This window comes from Nothobranchius furzeri, chromosome 13 (assembly GCF_043380555.1).
Source record: "Nothobranchius furzeri strain GRZ-AD chromosome 13, NfurGRZ-RIMD1, whole genome shotgun sequence".
NCBI classification, from domain to species: domain Eukaryota; kingdom Metazoa; phylum Chordata; class Actinopteri; order Cyprinodontiformes; family Nothobranchiidae; genus Nothobranchius; species Nothobranchius furzeri.
The window spans coordinates 44291540-44311699 of record NC_091753.1 but is presented as its reverse complement, the minus strand read 5'-3'; the positions used below and the strand labels follow the sequence as shown (position 1 = coordinate 44311699).

The 20160-nt window shown below is 40.9% G+C and overlaps 1 protein-coding gene across 1 annotated transcript; it reads right to left on the bottom strand.

Moving 5' to 3' along the window:
* Nucleotides 1–5782: 5782 nt before the first annotated feature.
* On the bottom strand, nucleotides 5783–14704 carry nek3 (NIMA related kinase 3). The gene is made up of 13 exons (XM_054742630.2): nucleotides 14454–14704; nucleotides 12592–12685; nucleotides 12394–12491; nucleotides 12241–12324; nucleotides 11914–11981; nucleotides 11753–11839; nucleotides 9849–9903; nucleotides 9004–9204; nucleotides 8773–8887; nucleotides 8557–8700; nucleotides 8339–8470; nucleotides 8150–8267; nucleotides 5783–6369 (listed from the first exon to the last, which is right to left on the bottom strand). The coding sequence occupies exons 1-13, from the start codon at nucleotides 14568–14570 to the stop codon at nucleotides 6309–6311; spliced, it is 1374 nt and encodes a 457-aa protein (XP_054598605.2). The 5' UTR covers nucleotides 14571–14704; the 3' UTR covers nucleotides 5783–6308.
* Between the last annotated feature and the right edge of the window lie 5456 nt (nucleotides 14705–20160).

The window sequence follows — 20160 nt, the reverse complement described above, 5'->3', positions numbered from 1 at the left end:
CCAGTTACAATTTATGTTACATTGTTCACATGGACTCTCAGGTACCCGGACGTCTTCCAAGCGCCCCGTGTGTACTGGCACTTTCCGACCATTAATCCATAAATGAGGCGAAATCAGCTGGCTTCGCAGTCCCGTGCTCCCCACACCCCACCCAACCCCCACACACTGCGACGGCGATTAATTTGACACCTGGCGTGCAGGTGGAATAGAAAACCCTGAAGGGATCATTATGACTTTCATCAATTTAACAAATGCAAATAACATCATTAAATCATAACACATCAGGCTTTTACAGGACACCGCACACCACCATGAGAGAAAAGGGAGCGGTACAGTAAATTAATCTAAATAGCAAGAAATATCAAACATTTAATTTTCACTCAAAAGTACATAATAATTTGGTTTTTTCAGCTAGGCTGTTGAAAGCATCTGTTGGTTTTAGCCGCTGTTAATAGGTGGCAAATCAACAAAAACAGGAAATGAAATAATAACCCTTCTGCTCACGCTTTTTATCTAGATGATTATCGTGTTACAGCACGGTTAGAACCATTAAGAAAACAAACCACCTTACATGACTTAAAGTGAAAAAGAAAGGCAATCTAAAATCATACATCTGTTATTATTTAAGTTCTTAGGTTTCTCTGAACTGTTTGTAGTTTTTTTAAGTGTTGCACGGGTATTTGCCATCTTTACTTGCTTATCCCTTGTGAGGGTCTTCCACTGAAGCAACCCGTCTAAATAGTCCAAAGTTGATGCGCAAGGATACGCCTTTTTGAATGTCCCACTCCGTTGCATCATCCCGTCCACCAAACCAATAGAGAGCTGCCGAGGCTCTGCTAGACCAACATGCAGACCAAAGTCATTTAGCGTCGGCTACTGTGTCTAGATTTCTAGGCTAAGTCAGATCAACGTCACATTCAATAAGTAGCATTCAGTGACTTGTCCATCTTGGTTCATGATGGGGAAGGCTGGAGAGAAAAGATAACTACTTGGCTAGTAGAAGCTAACAGTTAGCATTAGCAACTCCACAACATGGGGGAACGTTTTCAGGCTCGTGTTGTTTGTAGAGATGAAACATCAACATTGCAAAGCAAACTGATTCAGCGGTAGAGTTGCATTGCTGTTAGCCAATCAGAACCAAGATGTCTGAATATCAGGAAATAAGACTTCCTGAAACAGAGGCACAAGAGCTTTTTTCCCATAGGGATTGACTTACACGGCATTCATTTTTACTAGACATGAACTTGGTCTTTAAACTATCTTTATATATTTTTATACAACATCTCATTCTTGATTTTTCTCTTTATGTACAAAGTTCTAGTGTTACTATGTACGTTTTTATAGAGCTTAGGCAGAGTCAAAATTTTAAAAATGCTCACATGTTAAAATAATGTTTTTTATTTTACAAGAAAAGGTCAGGTGATGCAAAAGGAAGCTTCTCTGGCTCTGGTTCAAAGCTGATGTGTTATTGGCTAAAAGGAACAGACAAATGAAGGTGTGTCTCATCTGAAATCAACAGAAATCTGTTCTAACTGCAAAGAGGCAATTATGTCCAAATTTTACTTCTCCTTTTTCTCTGAGCTGCTGATAAAAAGTCACGATACAGTGCAACAGAACTCAAACGGCAAACAATAGAAAGGCCACTGTAGAGCGCTAGAAATAATCCCAACAATGGCGGCCCTCACATTTATAGCTGCAAAGAGACTTCGAGCTGCTACGCCTAAGTGCTTTGTTATTAACAGGAAGAGCTGTTCCCCATGAAGAATAAACAGCACTTCTCTTTAACGACTCAAAGCAGTGGTTTTCATCGTCCACCAGATACAACTTGGGCAATAAATGTCAGCTGAAAATGCAAATGCACCTCAAAAACACGGGTTAGCTGTAAAATAAAGTACCGCGGAACGAATGCTGCAGACAACTGAGATAGACAAATGACTTTTCAAGCAGCAGTAGCCAGACAGAGATCAGTGGGTCAGCGTGCATCTGCAGACCATTTCCTGGAAAACTGGTGGCTCTTGAACGAAGCCCAACAGAGACAAAAGTGGAAGAGCGATTTCTGCAGATAGCATGTATCAATATTTCATTAAGATTAATGACAGTAGCCAAGGGTTGCACCTAGAGCCAGGAAAGGCAAAACGAGGTCTTTTGTGCATATTTTGCTAAAGAAAGGATGCATTCACTCAAGATTAGAGGCCCTGGCATTAAAAACGCAACTATGTTCAACTCTGAGCACAGGCTGAGTTACAGGATGTAGGACGTTTCAAGGCAGGCGACGAGCGAGAGCGAATTCAGGGAAATGCCACATCACAGAGAGCGGTACAGCTTCATAGATTTGTGAAACCAGCGTTGCATGCTCTGGCTGACAACCGAGATGGACAGACGTCACATCTCGGAGACGGTTGTGGACAACAAGTGAAGGCTGCACTTCTCTGTTGGCCTAAAACCCAACCGTAAGAGCAGGAGCAACAGACACACTCCTTTTTTTTTTGGCTCATTTGTGACCCCTCAGATGGAGCAGACATAACTTAATTTCCTTCCTGCAAGAGGAAGCCTTTGTTCGTCTGCTTTATGTTTAACATTATTATTACATTTCTGTCTTTTCTTTAAATGCCACTCATTTTCTCTCAGTTGTCTGAGGTGGAGGAAAATATTAGCTTTTATAAATAAAAATAGAGAAAGTTTCAAAAATAGTTTTAAAGCAAAATCATTTGTGGAGAAAATCTGAATTAAACATACAGAACACTAAATCGATGCTAGTCATCCTGTTTCTCCTCCCACCGACGATGCATCTGCAGTGCATTGCTGCTGCTGTCCTGCAGAAAGGCGTTGAAAGGTTATCGTGACACACAACCCTTCACACACTCTCACACCTAGGGCCACCTTAGGGCAGGGGTTTCAATTCTGGTCCTGTAGGGCTAGTTTCAACACACCTGATTTCAGTCAGCAGGTGATTCACAGGCTTTTGCAGAGCCTGTTATGCTGATGCACAGATGACTCAACCACTGAATCAAGTGTGTTGGACCAGAGAAACCACTAAAACGTGCTGGATACCGGTCCCCCCAGGCCCCGGATTGAATATTTGGTCTTCCATTAGCCTGAGTGTGCATGTTTTTGGACTGTGGGAGGAAACCGGAGCACCTAAGAAATCAAACACGTGCATAAGAACATGCTGCGTCCACATAGAAAGGCTGTAACTGGGATTGTCATTTTAATCTGTAAAGAATTTTGAGCTGCATTTTCTTTTGTATGAAAAGTGCTATACAAATAAAGTTTGATTGATTGATCCACACCTGCAACCTTCTGCTACGAAGCAATGCTTCCATTGGTGTCAACATGAAGCCCTATTACTAAAGCCTGTGAAGCAAAAACCTGATATAAAACATTTTTCACAGGTAATAAGTGATACAATATATAAAATACACACACACACACACACACACACACACACACACACACACACACACACACACACACACATCCATCTCTCTCTCTCTCTCTCTCTATCTATCGATCTATCGATAGATCGATAGATAGATAGCATAAAGTTCATAGCATTAAAGTTGTCTTATACACTCAAAGCATGCTGTAATTTATGATGTACACGGGATGGGTAGAGCGGCCGCGTAACATAAAAAAAGGTGTAAATTATTGCATTGTGGAGGGATTCCATTTTTACAAATGTTGGTTGGGACATCTTGTTGATATAATTTCTCACTGAGTTTCAACCAGTCAGCACAAGTTAATCACAAATCCCACCCAATGACTGTATGCATAAGTAATGAATGAAAAAAAGGTGAACAACTTTGCTTCTCTGTGTATTATTGAAAACACAAAAACTGGACGAACTCTGTGATGTCACAGGTTGGTTTCTTAAGAGCTGATGTGAAGCCCAGTGGGCGGTTCCCACCACACCATTTTGGCTGCGTATCTGAGCTGAGAGTTGGGCTGTGAGGTTGGGGGCACCCAACAATCTCAGAGCCGATGTAGCTACAAGCTAACTGAAGCTAACAGAGGTTGGCTTTTTTAGCCATAAAATCACGAATGAGTGACTATCTGCTGTCCTCTGCTTGCCCTGTTAAACCCAAAATAATTTTTTAAACCAGGCTGTAAACACGTTTATTTCTCCAATGAAGTTGACATCATCATCAGCAACGGAAAGTCATTAGTTGGCAACACTGGGTGTGTCCGAATCCATGGGAAGGATGCTTGTAAGAGTGCATTTTGAGGTCGATGACGTCACAGCGCAGCAACGAGTACTCGCATCCTCAAAACTGAAACCTGAGTCAACGGAAATTGGCTCCTTCCTGGAGCCAGCCTCTAGTGGTTGAGGGGGAAACTACAGTTCATGTTATTCCACATTGGCTTCACTTTTGGTAGGCGGAGTTTGCTCCTTGGTCCGACTCCGACCCAACGACTATTCCAGGCCTTTTCTGGGGCAACGGTGGCACAGGAGTTAAATGCTCGCCCCGTAATCGGAAGGTTGAAGGTTCGAGCCCCGCTCAGTTTGTCGCTGTCGTTGTGTCCTTGGGCAAGACACTTAACCCACGTTGCCTGCTGGTGGTGGTCAGAGGGACCGGTGGCGCCAGTGCTCGGCAGCCTCGCCTCTGTCAGTGCGCCCCAGGGCAGCTGTGGCTACATTGTAGCTCATCCCCACCAGTGTGTGTGAATGGGTGAATGACTGATTGTGTTGTAAAGCACCTTGGGGGGTTCCAGGACTCTAGAAGGCGCTATATCAAATACAGGCCATTTTTCTGAGCACAAACCCTAAGGAAGGTACTTGTTTGATTCCTGAAATGACACCGAACATTGTCCAGGAGAAATGGAGACAATTGCATACCATGAAGGTCCAGTAATAATTATCCATATGTTCTGACAGCGGTGGAAACAAATACCACATAGCTAAGCCCCTTCCCATGGTGAAACATGTTTACAAACAGAAAATAAGGTGGAAAAAAACACACTGGATGTTAATATCGTCCATGTTTTACTTATCGGATCGATATGTTAAAATCATTTACACCAGCCAACACCGATTGTGCATATATTTACGTAATAAATAATACCTGTAGGATTCAGACCTGTAACGGGATTTAATCTACACTTTTAAATGTGAGCTTTGCTTCTCATTTGAGTATATTTGAGGTATAAAACCATGAGGAATACGTCTGAGAACACTTGTCAGCCCACTGACGGGAGACCCTCCTATCTGCAGGACACAGAACACAGTGATGCTGTAACAGGCTGCATTAATTCATCTGTATCTTTGCTGAACACGAACAGTTTTTAGAGGGGGGGTTAAAAAAGGAAGTGAAAATATTTTAGAAAAAGGATGACAGAGAGCGAGGGCAGAGGGGTTGGAGTGTGAGCCCTGGAAGGGGATTCGTTGGGACTTCAAGATAAGAGCAGAGCAGCAGCCCTGAGCTTCCTCAATAAATGAATAAAATAACATCTGAAGCCGATAAGAGTCGCACAACATGGAGCTAGCTCACCCCTCAGCCATTAGGAGGTCTCATTCACAGGATAAACCCTGCCAGCTGGATAATCCATCCTGCGAACGACTGTTGGTGAATCATCACCACCGTGGCGTTCTTGGCTGTTTTTTTATGTCGTTGAGCCTTAACTGTACTGGGCGACACCTGCATGGGTTTGGTGTCTGTGGTGGTTTTCCTATTGTTCCAGCGTGAGGCTTTTGTTCGGGGAAACCGAGACACTAGCCGGTTCTACTTGGGTGTGAATGAATGAGAAGACAGTCGTGCCTTTAATCTCACATCTAACCAGGCAATCACACTTGGATGTTTATTTACAGGATTTTGAAATGAGTTTATTTATGTGCACAGTCGTATCAGCACCATCTAGTGGTTGAAGTAGTGCAAAACACACTAAACACGCCCCTGCAGCCACAGATGCATGGGTAGTGTCAAAGCCAAACAATGTTAATGTTTTGTCTACTTTCAGAAATTCAAATCAACTTTTAAAAGATGCAGCTTAATAGTTCCTGTTTTCTCAGAGAGGATAACACAAACTTCCACGATGGCCTTCAAATTCCAGGGAGCGTTCTCGCTAACCCTAACCCTAACCCTATGTACAGTCTATGGTTCTCACCGACGGTCCAAACAGCTCATTAAATCAAAGACATACGTAAACTCTATGAAAGCATTCAGCTTAAAATTTTAGTGTTTTTGTTTTCAAAGCATCCAATCGTCACAAATTCCTACAAATGTTCCTTAAAACCACATGCAAATTAAAGCTTGGCACAACGTTTGTGTTTATAGTAAACATGAATGGTGACAGCTGATTGGTTGTGCAGGTTATGAAAAGATTTTCTCCATTTCTTCCATCCAGTCACATGAAGATTCTTCCTCAAAGTCCCTGTGAGTGGAGAACAAACAATAAGTATATTTTTATACAAATAAAACAATCAGCAAATTCAAAGTTCAAGCTGAATATAAATATTACTTCTATCAAAGTGTTTAACATACGGATGCACTCCTAGTTTTGTGGGCAAATCGGTGTTAAATAGGGACGTTAGAAAATAGCGATTCACTGAAATATGAATTTTCATTTCATGAGACTGATCGATATTTAAAAGCAGCGTTTCAAATTTTTTATTAAGAATTTACATTCAAATTTTTTGTGTATTCCTTTAATGTGGTGCAATTTAAACTCTGCTAGGTGGCAGCAGCTTTCACCGCCTTCCTTCTGACAGAACGAGAGCTCTCGATGACACTGGATGTGTCTTGGAAGCGTCTGACCTGAGTTTTCCGATTGAATTCAGTCTTAAAATTACAAATATCCATCCATTTTCAGCTGCTTTTCTGGGATCAGGTCGCGGGGGCAGCAGCCTAAAGTCTAACTTGTCCGTCTGCGTTGGAACGGAGACGCGCAACGCCATCATCCGTCCTTGCAAGGGCTCTCCAGCAGGCTCGCAAGGACGGATGGAGTCGCGCTCTCATTTCTAAACATCTGTCCGACGAGATGGAGAACACAAGCGTCTGATTGGTTAGGAAGCCGCCATTGCACCCTCAAAAACATAAAGAGAGCTGAGGATATCTAGAGGCAGACACAGAGCAGCTTGAAGAATCCCTCGCAACAAAAAACCCAAATATAAACACACTATCTTGGACCAGATACATGACAGGAAACACAGAACAGCGCTGTGCCCTCTGTTGTCCTGGCAGGGAATTGCATTGCAACACTCCACAGGAGACGGAGAAGTCCGAGAGCTAAATGTCTCCGTCTGTGCGTGAGTGTCTCTCCCTTGTGGAGCTGATGACGAAATATAAATTAGGATTAAGCCAAGAGGCCCAGACTTCCCTCTCCAAGGAGTTCCCTGGCCAGGTGAGAGACATAGTCCCTCCAGCGTGTCCTGGGTCTTCCCTTGGGTTTCCTCCTGGATGGATGTGTTCAGATAACCTCACCAGGGAGGCGTCCAGGAGGCATCCTAACTAGATGCTCGAGCCACCTCACCTGGCTCCTCTCGATGTGGAGGAGCAGCGGGTCTACTCCAAGCCCCTCCCGGATGACCGAGCTTCTCACCCTATCTCTAAGGGAGAGCCCAGCGACCCTGTGGAGAAAACTCATTTTGGCCGCTTGTATCCGCGATCTCGTTCTTTCGGTCACTACCCAAAGCTCAAGACCACAGGTGAGGGTAGGAACGCAGATCGACCGATAAATGGAGAACTTTGCCTTCTGGCTCAGCTCTCTCTTCACCATGACAGATCGGTACAACGCCCGCATCACTGCAGATGCAGCACCAATCCGCCTATCGATCTCATCTGTTTTCCCTCACTCATGAACAAGACCCAGAGATACTTTATCTCCTCCACTTGAGGCAGGACCTCATTCCTGACCTGGAGAAGGCATTCTACCCTTTTCTGATTCAAGACCATGGTCTTGGATTTAGAGGAGCTGATTCTCATTACGAATATCGTCTGGCTTATAAAATATGGCCCTGTATTGTGATAAATACGGTACTGGCCAATACTCACCCTAATATGGATACTGACTTTGGCTGATTTCAATTAGCTTTGTTCAGTTTAAAGAACAGGAAAGCCTTTTGAGTTTCGGATCGGCCGATTTCGATCACTAGTGCATTAATGCGATACAAAAGAACATTTCATCCGTCGTGTTAAAAATAGCCGCGTCTTACGTGTCCTCATCATCTGAGCGTGGCTGCATTCTGCCCTCGTCTAAAACCACCTCCGGCTTGGAGCCGTCAATGTCATCGCCCCGCGGCGGGGAAAGGGGCCCCATCAGAGGGTTGTCATCTAAAAATAGATCATGGAAACTCTGTTGTTAATTTACAACAATAAAAATCAATCTTTCATTTAAAAACTACCTCCTCTTTGTATCAAAAAGGTGCTAAAAGCTTTGTTCGGCTGGGCCTTCTCCAACAGGCTCAGAAGCCTCTCAGGAGGACCCCTGTCCCACCGTCTCCTCTGCCTGCCGTCTCCCGGATCATCCGACACACCTGGGATGACAAGGAAAAGAACATCCTCATCATGTTCTCTTCAAAGGTGCGCCTTTTCTTTAATAAGGAAGCTGCAGCTGTCCTACTTTCTTGGGTGGAGGCCATTTGCTGGGTAGATGCCACGCTGCCTGATGAGACCAGGCTGGTGCAGGCTAACATCTGCAGGACGGCGTCTGGAGGCTCCGATCCCCACTGCTTTCGAACAGCCGGCTCCGTCTCTTCATAGGATCCTAGTTTGGGACATTTTCATTTGCTTTCTTAATAAACAACATTTCTTTTTTTGTTTTGCTCTTGATTTTTACCTTCCGTTGTTGAAGTTGTTAATAAAGTTTTCTCTCCTAGAGACTTAGCCACCTTCCTTCCCTCCTCCTTGTTCCATCGACCTAAAGGTCTTGTTGCGTCCTCGGTCTCAATGACCTGTAAAGGTACGAGTGAAGAAACGAGCTCAGATCACATCTGGACCAACAGCAGCTCATCTCAGATCAGATTCCACACAGCGTTACCACAGCTGTCTCTAAAACTCGAGCTTGTACCTGCAAGGGCAGATGGGAACGCAGGAGCCTGGAAACCCGGTGGGAGCTCAGGATGGTGTGTATGGACGGTCTGTCTTTTGGGTTTATCTTAAAAACCTGCTTGATCAGGTACTGCAGCTCGTAAGGCAGGTGGGCGGGGAGGGGAGGGTACGCACCCCGACACACTTTCAGAATCAGACTCTTCCAGCTAGACGCCTGGAACTGGACACGGGAAAGACAAATGGGAGAGTGAGAGCTAACTCGGACGATGTCGGTCACTCCGTTGAAACGCTGTGCTGTAGCTGAAGTGTGTTTCACTCGAAACAGGGTATCTGCAGGTTTAAGGGAGCCAAATTTAAGACTTTTTAAGACCTTTTTTAAGGCCACTTTGACCAAATTTAAGCTACTTTTGAAATTAAATTTAAGCTATAATTTCTAGCTACTGCCTGGAACCGGTGCTAACCACATCGCAAAAGTGGGATTAGCCATCCAGGCAGTTATCATTAAACTTGCACTTCCCCATGGCGCAAGCTCCCACTAGCTTAACCAGCTAATGTGCTCATCTAAAATTAATCCTTTCACAACCAACTGAATGTGTACGGTTCTGCTTATGCCAATATCATACACAAAAAAATGCTGAACACTAACTAAAATTTCACAAAATTTAATAAACAAAATAATTTTGTTTATTGGGTCTTTGGTAATTTAAGACCTTTGGAAACTGTATTTAAGGATTATTTGTCATTTTTAAGGATTTTTAAGGCCTTAAATTTGGAAAAGCAAATTTAAGACTTTTTAAGGACCCGCGGATACCCGGCAAAAAAAAGGGCAACAGTTCAAGTGCAGAAGCAGGAAAGAGGAAGTACCGGGTGTCGGAGGGTGCAAAGCTCGTAGAGGACGCAGCCCAGAGACCAAACGTCACTGCAGGAGGACACAGAGACAAGACGCCATCTCAAACTAAGCAGTCACCGTGTTCAGGAGTAGTCGTCGAAATACCAAACATCCAGAACAGTTAGACAGTTAAAAAGGATGTCATTTAGATAGATAGATAGATAGATAGATAGAGAGAGAGAGAGAGAGAGAGAGAGAGAGAGAGAGAGAGAGAGAGAGAGAGAGAGAGAGAGAGAGAGAGAGAGAGAGAGAGAGAGAGAGAGAGAGAGAGAGAGAGAGAGAGAGAGAGAGAGAGAGAGAGAGAGAGAGAGAGAGAGAGAGAGAGAGAGAGAGAGAGAGAGAGAGAGAGAGAGAGAGAGAGAGATAGATAGATAGATAGATAGATAGATAGATAGATAGATAGATAGATAGATAGATAGATAGATAGATAGATAGATAGATAGATAGATAGATAGATAGATAGATAGATAGATAGATAGATAGATAGATAGATAGATAGATAGATAGATAGATAGATAGATAGATAGATAGATTGATAGATAGATAGATAGATAGATAGATAGATAGATAGATAGATAGATAGATAGATAGATTGATAGATAGATAGATAGATAGATAGATAGATTGATAGATAGATAGATAGATTGATAGATAGATAGATAGATTGATAGATAGATAGATGATAGATAGATAGATAGATTGATAGATAGATTGATAGATAGATAGATGATAGATAGATAGATAGATAGATAATCTTTATTGACAGACTCTTAGGTCCAGATAAAATACATATAAAACAACAGATCAATGAAACAAAATAGATAAATAGAAATAAAAAGATAACAGCATAAAATTGAATAAAAATCTAAATGTAATCAAAAACTTTACTAAAAAATTCTATTTAAAAGCCTAGAAAAGTCAAACACAAAGAAATATCTGTCTTAAGTTGAATAAACTGTAGATTTGATGAAACTTTATTCTATTTAGAAAATCTGCACCAGCCTCAGGAAAACTCCTGCAAACATGTCAGTAAACTATTCTAGTTTGTGTGTTTTCCCCTGCTTATTCAAACCCGTTTACACATCCGGTTAGATGTTTTAATGGGACAAAGCACATTGATAAAAGCACATAATACATAAATATGCAGGAGTTAGAGAGAAGCTAGTTTCCATCTCTAGTCCCACTGACACACACACACATTGCATGATAGATAGAAGATGGTACAAAACAAAACATAATTAAAACATGAGCAAATAAGGCACCTGATCAGTAGGCCAGTGAAAATAGGCCTAGGGTTTAAGGAAGAAAAGCAAAACCAGCAACTAACATAATTCCCTCAGTAAGAACAACAAAAGACTAACATGATGCAGCTTTTTATCCTCCAATAATAAAAACAACACTGCAGGGTATTTATTGGCAGCTTTGATGACTATTGACCAGAGCAGAGCTGTAGTTTACCCCACAAGGAGCAACTGTGGAAAACATGCAGTTTGTTTAAATGAGCAATTTAGAAAGTTTTCCAAGAGATGAAATTCAGTCTGTGAGTAATTATTAACATTGTTTTGTTCTGACTTACTGATTTTGTTGCTTTTTTCGTGTTTAATTAGCTTCTAAACAATTTTTGTTTTATTAAATTAGAAATAATTGGGGATTTTGGTCTCTGACAGCAAACATGGTGTCCCACTTATAATAGAATAAATAATCAGTGCAATAGAAGAAACCACTTTTCTTTTCTACGTTAGTTTTTACCTGCTTTTTCCTAAACTTTTGTGCCTTCTTTGCACGTATGCAATGTCTGTGTCTCATATTTTACAAATATTTTGCAAATCAAACAACGTTCTGCTTGTTTTTATCACTAACGGGGCAATCAGTGATTTACCTCTTGTTGTTGTACGGCTTGTTCTCCCAGATTTCCGGAGCCACATAATACGGCGTCCCAACGTAAGCACGAGCGTACGCTTTAGAGCTGCCACAAATGTAAAATCAAACTTTAAAATGACATCAGCGGCAAACAGCGCCAAAGTGGCTCTCCGGCTGCACCTGTTCAGAACGCAAGCCGAGCCAAAGTCCCCGAGCTTAATGGAGCCGCCGTCTGCCAGGAAAATGTTCTGAGGAAGGAAACAAGAGGCGGGATCGCTGAATTAATATGAGGAAAAGTGCAGGAGCAGCTAGCTGAAGCAAAATGACTCTCATCACACAGTTCGTACCCATTAAATCCCACCATGGTGAAAAAAACCCTCACTTTTATTTCTACATAAATGTGTCTGATCCATTTAAACAGCTGCTAACTGCTATGTGTTGATTTTAAACTAGAACTTCTATTAATGAGACCCCAGAGAGGGAACAAATAGACGGACACGACTGTACCTTGGACTTCAGATCTCTGTGAAGAACCCGCTTATCGTGAATGTGCTTCGCGCCCGCACACATCTGAGCAAACCACTTCAAGATCTGCAAAAAAGAGGCTCGTTCACAGTTTTTTTTAATAATAAGAAATACTTATATACGAGTCTGACTTACATCATCAACTCTGAACTGGGTGGATTTCTGTTTCTGAATCCTTTGAAGCAGATCTCCTCCGCTGCAGAACTCCATAATGATGCACAAGAGGCCGCTGGCTGAACAAACACAATCATATCTCCTACGCTGTAACCAAACGATCACGTCTCCTAAAGTATCTTGTAATGTTTTAATCTGGGAGGTTGGGCGTGGTATCACCTTCAAATGCTTCCCTAAAGGCCACGATGTTTGGATGCTTCATCCTGGACAGGAGGACGGCTTCTCTCCTAGAAGTTGCAGCTTTGGAAGGGTTCTATAAAAATACAGATGTTATGTAGAAGGAAAAGTCTCAGTGGTGGGGGGGGGGTTGTTTGGTTTCTAGCAAAAGTAATGTTCTTTAATCAGCTGTTTGGTCTCGTTCTAAACCTATAGTACCAGAGTGTTCAAACATGAATATTCTTCTACACCAGCGGTTTGCAACCTTTACTACACTACTGCAACTTTTTCACCAGTCTGAGCAGAACCTCCCTGAACCGTCTACAGGTGGTTCAGAATGCCTGTGCTCGGCTTCTGACCAAGTCCTCCAAACACACCCACATCACCCCGCTTCTCCTCCAGCTTCACTGGCTGCCAGTCAACTCCAGGGTTCATTTCAAGATCCTGGTTCTGGTCTATAGGGCCTTACATGGACAAGCACCATCTTACATTGATGATCTTCTCAGTCCCTACACCCCCAGCAGGTCCCTGAGGTCCAGTGATCAAAGCCTACTGGATGTGCAGCACCAGGCTAAAGATCAACAAAGATCATCTGCTGCTGCGGCCCCCAGACTCTGGAACTCTCTCCCCCGAGCCTGAAATCAGTGGACTCAGTGGTCTCCTTTAAAAGGCAGCTGAAAAGTCACCTGTTCAGGCTGGCTTTTGCATTTAATATTCTTTAATTATTATTGTTATTTTTTAGTTTTAATTTTGTTCTTGTGAAGTACCTCATCATGTTTATCTTGAAAAGCACTTTAAAAGACTGTTCACTCTCAGTCCACTAGAAGTAAACCTTCACAGTTTTTACATGATTTATTTGAAAAAAAAAGAAGACACACACACACACACATATATAAATATATATATATATATATATATATAAATATATATATATATATATATATATATATATATATATATATATATATATATATTTATATATTTATATATATATAAATATATATATTTATATATATATATATATATATAAATATATATATATATATATATATATATATATATATATATATATATATAAATATATATATATATATTTATATATATATAAATATATATATATATATATATATATATATATATATATATATATATATATATATATATATGTACAATAAGGAATTTGTCGTCATTTTGGAAAACAAACAAAAACACACTTTGATTTCTATGATTGGGTTTTAGAAATAAGAAAAAAAACTTTTGCGAAAACAGTATGAATATTTTTCTTTATGGGATGTTATGTTTGGAAAATTATGTAAAAAAAAAATAGATCTAAAACTATTTCTGGTACTTTCAGTGTCATTTTGTTGTAAAAATTCAGTCCAATTAAACTGGTAGTTGATTTATTTATTTTTTTAAGTTTTGGACAATTCTAAATTGATCCAACTGCAAAAATAAAATTGTACAGAACTATAAAAAACCCTCTATTAATGGTTTCACAAATCACAATTAGAATTTTTAGGATTCTGCCCGTAGTCCAACAGTCTAGGTATTGTAGCTTTAGAACCTAATTAGTTCTAATGTGGCCCAAAAACAGCTTAAATAAGGACTACACAAATCCCAAACCACATTTACAATTTTATGTTATATTTGGATTAATTTAGATATTTGAAATGTCGGGATCAGTTGTTTCCCTGCTACCACACATCTGTTAAAACGGGTCACACCTGTTCTGCAGCTCATCAGGCCTGTCATCACCTGCTGATTAAACAGGTGTGTTGGAGCAGGGAAACAACTAGAACAAGCTGGATAGGAGCTCGCGACGACCGCTACATTATAAACACCGAGATGATTTTCTTTCTACATACCTGTGGAAGTTGGATTTCCTTCACCACATATTTGTCCTGGGTGATTTTACTTTGTACTAACAAAGCCCGACCGAAGGAGCCTTCTCCGATGACTCTCAGGTGGGAATACTTCTCCATTCGATTGTCCAGAAAACACAAAAACGAACATAAAACAGCCGGTTACACTCGTTAGCCTCATATAAATGAGAAAAGTCTTAATTTGTGGTTACTTTATTCAGAAAAACGCGTCTTCCGTAATGGAAACAAATCTGTTAACCAGCAACACACACTCGTGTAGTTTGTTTGGGCGCTACTTCCTTATTGTTGTGTGACGTCAACACGCAACCGCGCTGCGCGGCCACTAGATGGTGGCAGATCCTCATTTGTAGTCTGTCATGTTCTCCAGTTGGCCAACTGGGCTTTGTGATTTGTTTTATTTCAGTGAAAACAATGATTTTCTTTTACTAACATTCTATCTCCGTGAGTCAGAAAAACTAAATTATTTCTAATAATTATGGCAATTATTTGAAAAAAAGAAGAGAGGTCAGGGCCGTTTATCTGTTTTATGCTAGGATTACAAATGATACATAAGAGGTGGACGGATAGTTTCTGGATGCAGGATCTAGAGATCATGAAAGGGATATAAAGATATGAAAGAGACAGAAGTGTAATTAGGGAGGCTGAAAATGTCTAACAGCATCAAGGGCCTGTAATATGTTACAGATGGAGAAGCTTGACGTTAGTTTGCACAGATGGAGACATCTGGACCTGAGCCAGTGTGACTGGTTGTTAAAGAAGGAAAAGATGGAAAAATGAGAATGTGAAAACCCATCTGCTGACTCTAGAGGGCGTTACGGAGATGCTGAACAGCTCAAGTATGCTTAGGGGTTGCATAATAAAGCAGTGTGTTTCTATATAGAAAGTGTTGTCTGTCAAAAGCCACCAACATATTTCTGTATTTTGAAATGAGATTTATTTAAATTTTCCTATGATTGGTTATATTAAAGCACTCACATCACCATGGTAACATAGACAGCATAGGATCTCTGTGTCCTCTGTGATAATTAAAGAAACTAAGTGCGGGATACACACGATAAACACAACATAGATGTGATTTAACAGATAAGGAACTTAAATTTGAAAACTTGCCAGGATGATCATCTCAGAGGTCAGAATTTCTTGGATAGTGAAGCAATGGTGGGTCCAGTTCCCAAGCCTTGACCTCAATGTTTCAAATTTGTATTTGGATCGTGGCACTGCCCTGGTTCCACCAAAACTATATATAATTTGCAGCAGAAACGTTAAAGGGGAACTAGGCAGTTTTGGCTTGCTTTTAGCACCCCCTAGTGTCCATTTGTAGAACCAAAAGCAAAGTAGAACCAAAAGCAAAAGCAAAATCTATCTCCTTGCTGTGTCTTTGTCTTTTTAACACCCTAATCTAACAGCTCTCCAGTCTTCCTTGGTGTCTACAGCAGTAATTCATCACTAAATTAAACATATCTGCTGTGTTCATGATCTAAAACATGCAGGAAATGTGCTGGAAGCGGACTGCAGCATCAGGTATGTCCCAACAGAGCGGCCTGCCTCTCTGAAGTTGCAAGTGGAATATTCTGGCCACAGGGGGCGATAGGGGCTGGACGTCCTTTCATTAATCCTGTAAAGCAGGGGTGTCAAACTCAAACTCACACGGGGCCGAAATGAAACTCTGGGACGGAGTCGAGGGCCAAACTTAATATTTTTTGAAAAAGTGACGGCAAATTTGCACATTTTCTTTATCAACATTTATGCAATTTTGAACCTTTAAATTTGGAAACAAACTTATTTCTGCATTAACACTGAATGTGGAATAACCAAATTACACACGAGCAAGTCAGTTTTAAATAAAAGGCATCAGTGGTATTCATTACTTGTGGTATAATCAGCATTTTTTAAATCTTTTGAATCTTTAAATCTTTTAAATCTTTTCTCACGGGCCAACAACAAAATAAAAATATCATTTTATCTTAAATGAAAATGCAACATCTCACCTGTTAACTTTCATGTTTTGGAGCAGAAAAAGAGCATAAAACCAACATATTTAAAGCTCAGTTTGCTCCACTGGTTTACTGTGATGCTCACCTGTTCCAGCCAGATACCTGCATCATGGGGTTGATCTGAGCTGAGGAGGAGACTCCTGTTGTTTTGTTCATCTTCATCATAATAATGACAACATTAGATGACAACAGGTGCTCACATAGGTTTGTGCTGATGAACATGTCTGAGCAGCTTGACCGCGTTGTTGTGTGTCAGGGAGGAAACACGACAGCAGCCACAGAGCCGTGCTGGTTTGAGCGTGTCGCTGTTTTCTGGAGTTGTATCAGCTCTGTCTGGACGTTAGTTGGAAAACTTTCTCTTTCAGTCGTGAACACATTACTGAGTGGCTAGAATCTCCATTTCTAGGCTTCAATGTCAGAAAATAGCTGAGTGAGTTCGGCGCTGAGTGAGAGGAGTTTGTCCGAGGCAGCGGAGCTGCACACTGGCAGCAGGCGCTGGAAAAAACACAATGTAGGGGGTGCGTCGGCTCCGCGCTGACGCCGCAAAGCATCATGGGAGTTGTAGTCTTTGTGGTAAAATTGGCCAGCGGGCCAGTTTTAATATATTTTTGATATTTATCTCGCGGGCCACATAAAAATGCTCTGCGGGCCGCATCTGGCCCGCAGGCCTTGAGTCTGACATATGTGCTGTAAAGGGTCGTTTTACCACATAATGGCTCAAGAAAATGATTTAAAAATATGAAAAAGTTGCAAAGTCCCTTTAAAGCAACAACAAGGCAGCAAAGACCAGTCTGTCCATGTAGTGTGTGAAATGTGCTATGTAAGTTGTTCAGAGGGAAATGTAGTGGACATTTTCAGCCTTCCTCTTGGGTTTTAGGAAGTCTGAGGAAGTTCTCCAAATTGAAGAGTCTGGACAGTTTGCATCAAGAATTTCTTAAATCAAGACAAAAACAAAGCCAGGTGATTTAATGTTGGTGACAGATACGACCTGCAGCGAGAACATTTTTCATGAGAGGCGGCGTTGCTGCTGTTGTGCTCCGATACGGAGAGAGCCTCTGAATGCAAAATGATTTGTCTTGTTTGTTCTGCAAGCAGCTGTGGAGTAATACAAAATTAAAATTAAGATTCTCTGGAGAACAAGTTTCTCTAGCCGGTTGAGTTTTCCCTGCATAATATTAAGACTAATCATTATAAGACCCATTTATTCAATTAAGTCCGTTCCAAAGACACAATCATTTCTAGGGGACACGGTCTTGCAGCAGCTTTGTAGTTGAAAAAAATTAAACTCTTGGTGTAAAGAATTTAATTAAATCATTACTTTTTGAATGTTTGTTGCAATTTAACACCCTAAACAAAGTTTTACAATAAAAAAAACACAAAAAGGATAAACACTAAAATAGTTAAAAATCTATTTTCTGCAAAGATGCACTGAAGAACCAGAGAAAGCTGTATATGTGTGTTCTTCCGTTAGATATTGTAGCAATAAACTGCCAAGACTCAAGGAAAACTTTTTACTGCAAAGGACAAATTACATTAAATTTAGCCCCTGCTAGAAATTGGATAATAAAACCAGTAAAATATGAAGAGTGAGGTTGTTTTATGCTCACTGAGACATGAGAACTTTCTGCAGGCCAGCTCCAAGTCGCTGCCCACGTCTTAAAATCGACCAGCAGTTCAAACCGAATAAATGAATAAGCTGAAAATGAGAGATTGCTTAAATTTGAGCGGATGCCACGGAGTTGTGTGTGTGTGTGTGTGTGTGGGGGGGGGGGGGGGGGGGATGGAGGGGGGGGATGGATGGATTTCTGTTTTATGAACCAGTTTACCTAAAATTTTAGGGTTCATTTGAGCCTCATGAAGAATTTATTACCAGCTTTTACACACAGACACACATGCTAATCCTCTCAGAGATGGCTACCCTTCTCGGCCGGCCGGCCCTGCTGTTGTTTATGGATCATCTGAATTAGATCCTCCCTTTACGACCTCCTCGATGAGCGGCTGCTCCTAAGCTGGGGTGACTACATTTCATTTTATACTCGAGCAATAACAATTAAAGGAATCTTTGGATTAATCTACTGCTTCACTGACGTGCTGCAGCAGTAAAGTGCTGGTTTGTGCTTGTTTTTGTTTGTACATTTGAGATGTAGTTTGCACAAGACAAATGATAAATGATAAATGACCCGCACTTGCATAGCACCTCTCAGAGTAAGGACTCCAAAGCGCTTTACACTACAGTGTATCATTCATCCATTCACACACTGATGGTGATGAGCTACGATGTAGCCACAGCTGCCCTGGGGCGCACTGACAGAGGCGAGGCTGCCGAGCACAGGTGCCACCGGCCCCTCCGACCACCATCAGCAGGCAAGGTGGGTTAAGTGTCTTGCCCAAGGACACAACAGCAGAATTCTCTGTCCAGAGCCGGGATCGAACCTGCAACCTTCCGATTACTGGACAACCCGCTCAACCTGTTGAGCTACTGCTGCCCACAAACAGGGGTGCCCCCAAAACATCTTTATCCCCCAGAAACCCAAATTTAGAAAACAACTGCAAAATCTTTTTTTAACCTTTCACATGTTGTTCTAGGCCAGATAAACGGGCCTATTTACACATTTTAACAGCCAATAGTGTTGCAGAACTGAACAATAGGACCTATTAGCAATGTAAATGTGGTTTTAAAAAGAAAAAAAAAATGGGGAAGGTTTATTTTTGTAGACTTAAATTTGATGTTGTAATATTACAACCGTGGGTCTCTGGGGGATATTATAAGGGTGGCCAGACAGGGCCAAATAAAATTTTGGGGTGGCACACCAAGTTCCTTTTGGTAACTGGGAGAGTTTAGCCTGTGTTGATGCACTGAGTTGCTCCTTTATTCTTCTCATTAAAAAACACGATGTATCCAAAACACTCAACTCGAGTTGGAGAAACACAAACATTTCAGAAAAAAAATTCAGTTATTTGAAATATGTTTTTTAATTCTTTTAGAAATTTCTTTTTTTAGTTTATTTCAACTGTTGCTGTCTTCAGAAAAAACTATGGAGATGTAAACTTATTTTATTTTGATGGTGACCAGGAGATCGGTAGATACAAAGATATAAAAAAAATTCTGAATATTTCTTTACTCATTGATTGTACTTTTTAAAAATTGGGTTTCACATTTATGTCTTGATCAAATAAGATGATATGGTTTGAGTGAACATTAATATGATTAGTTAACACTGGTCTTCCCTGGGGGGCAGCAATTTTCCAAGGGTGGCCATGGCCACCCCCGGCCACCCCTTGAGGGCACCAATGAAGACAAATCACTTAAGATGTTCAAATTAGAAGTTCCATTTCTTTACAATTTAAATGTTTGACAAAAATGAAAAGAAGTAAAAATGACTTTTATGTTGCTCTACAGAATTTTGATCTCTATTTGTGCAACATGAGTAAAGAGGTTACCCAGTTATTTACAGATGGTAAAGCATTAAATCGGCTATAAAAATATTCCATTAAATGTGGAAAACTTTCTCTTTTGCAACCATTTTGTTCCACTATGCTTAAACCGTTGTCTTGTGTTGGATTTTGAAGGAAATGGCTCTGCATGTTGAAATAAAATAATGTAAAGGGCAAATAAACAAACATAATGGTGAGCAGCTTATTTGTCTTGCTGTCATTCGTCTGTGGAAAGTCTGTCTTCAAAGACATTTTTGGTC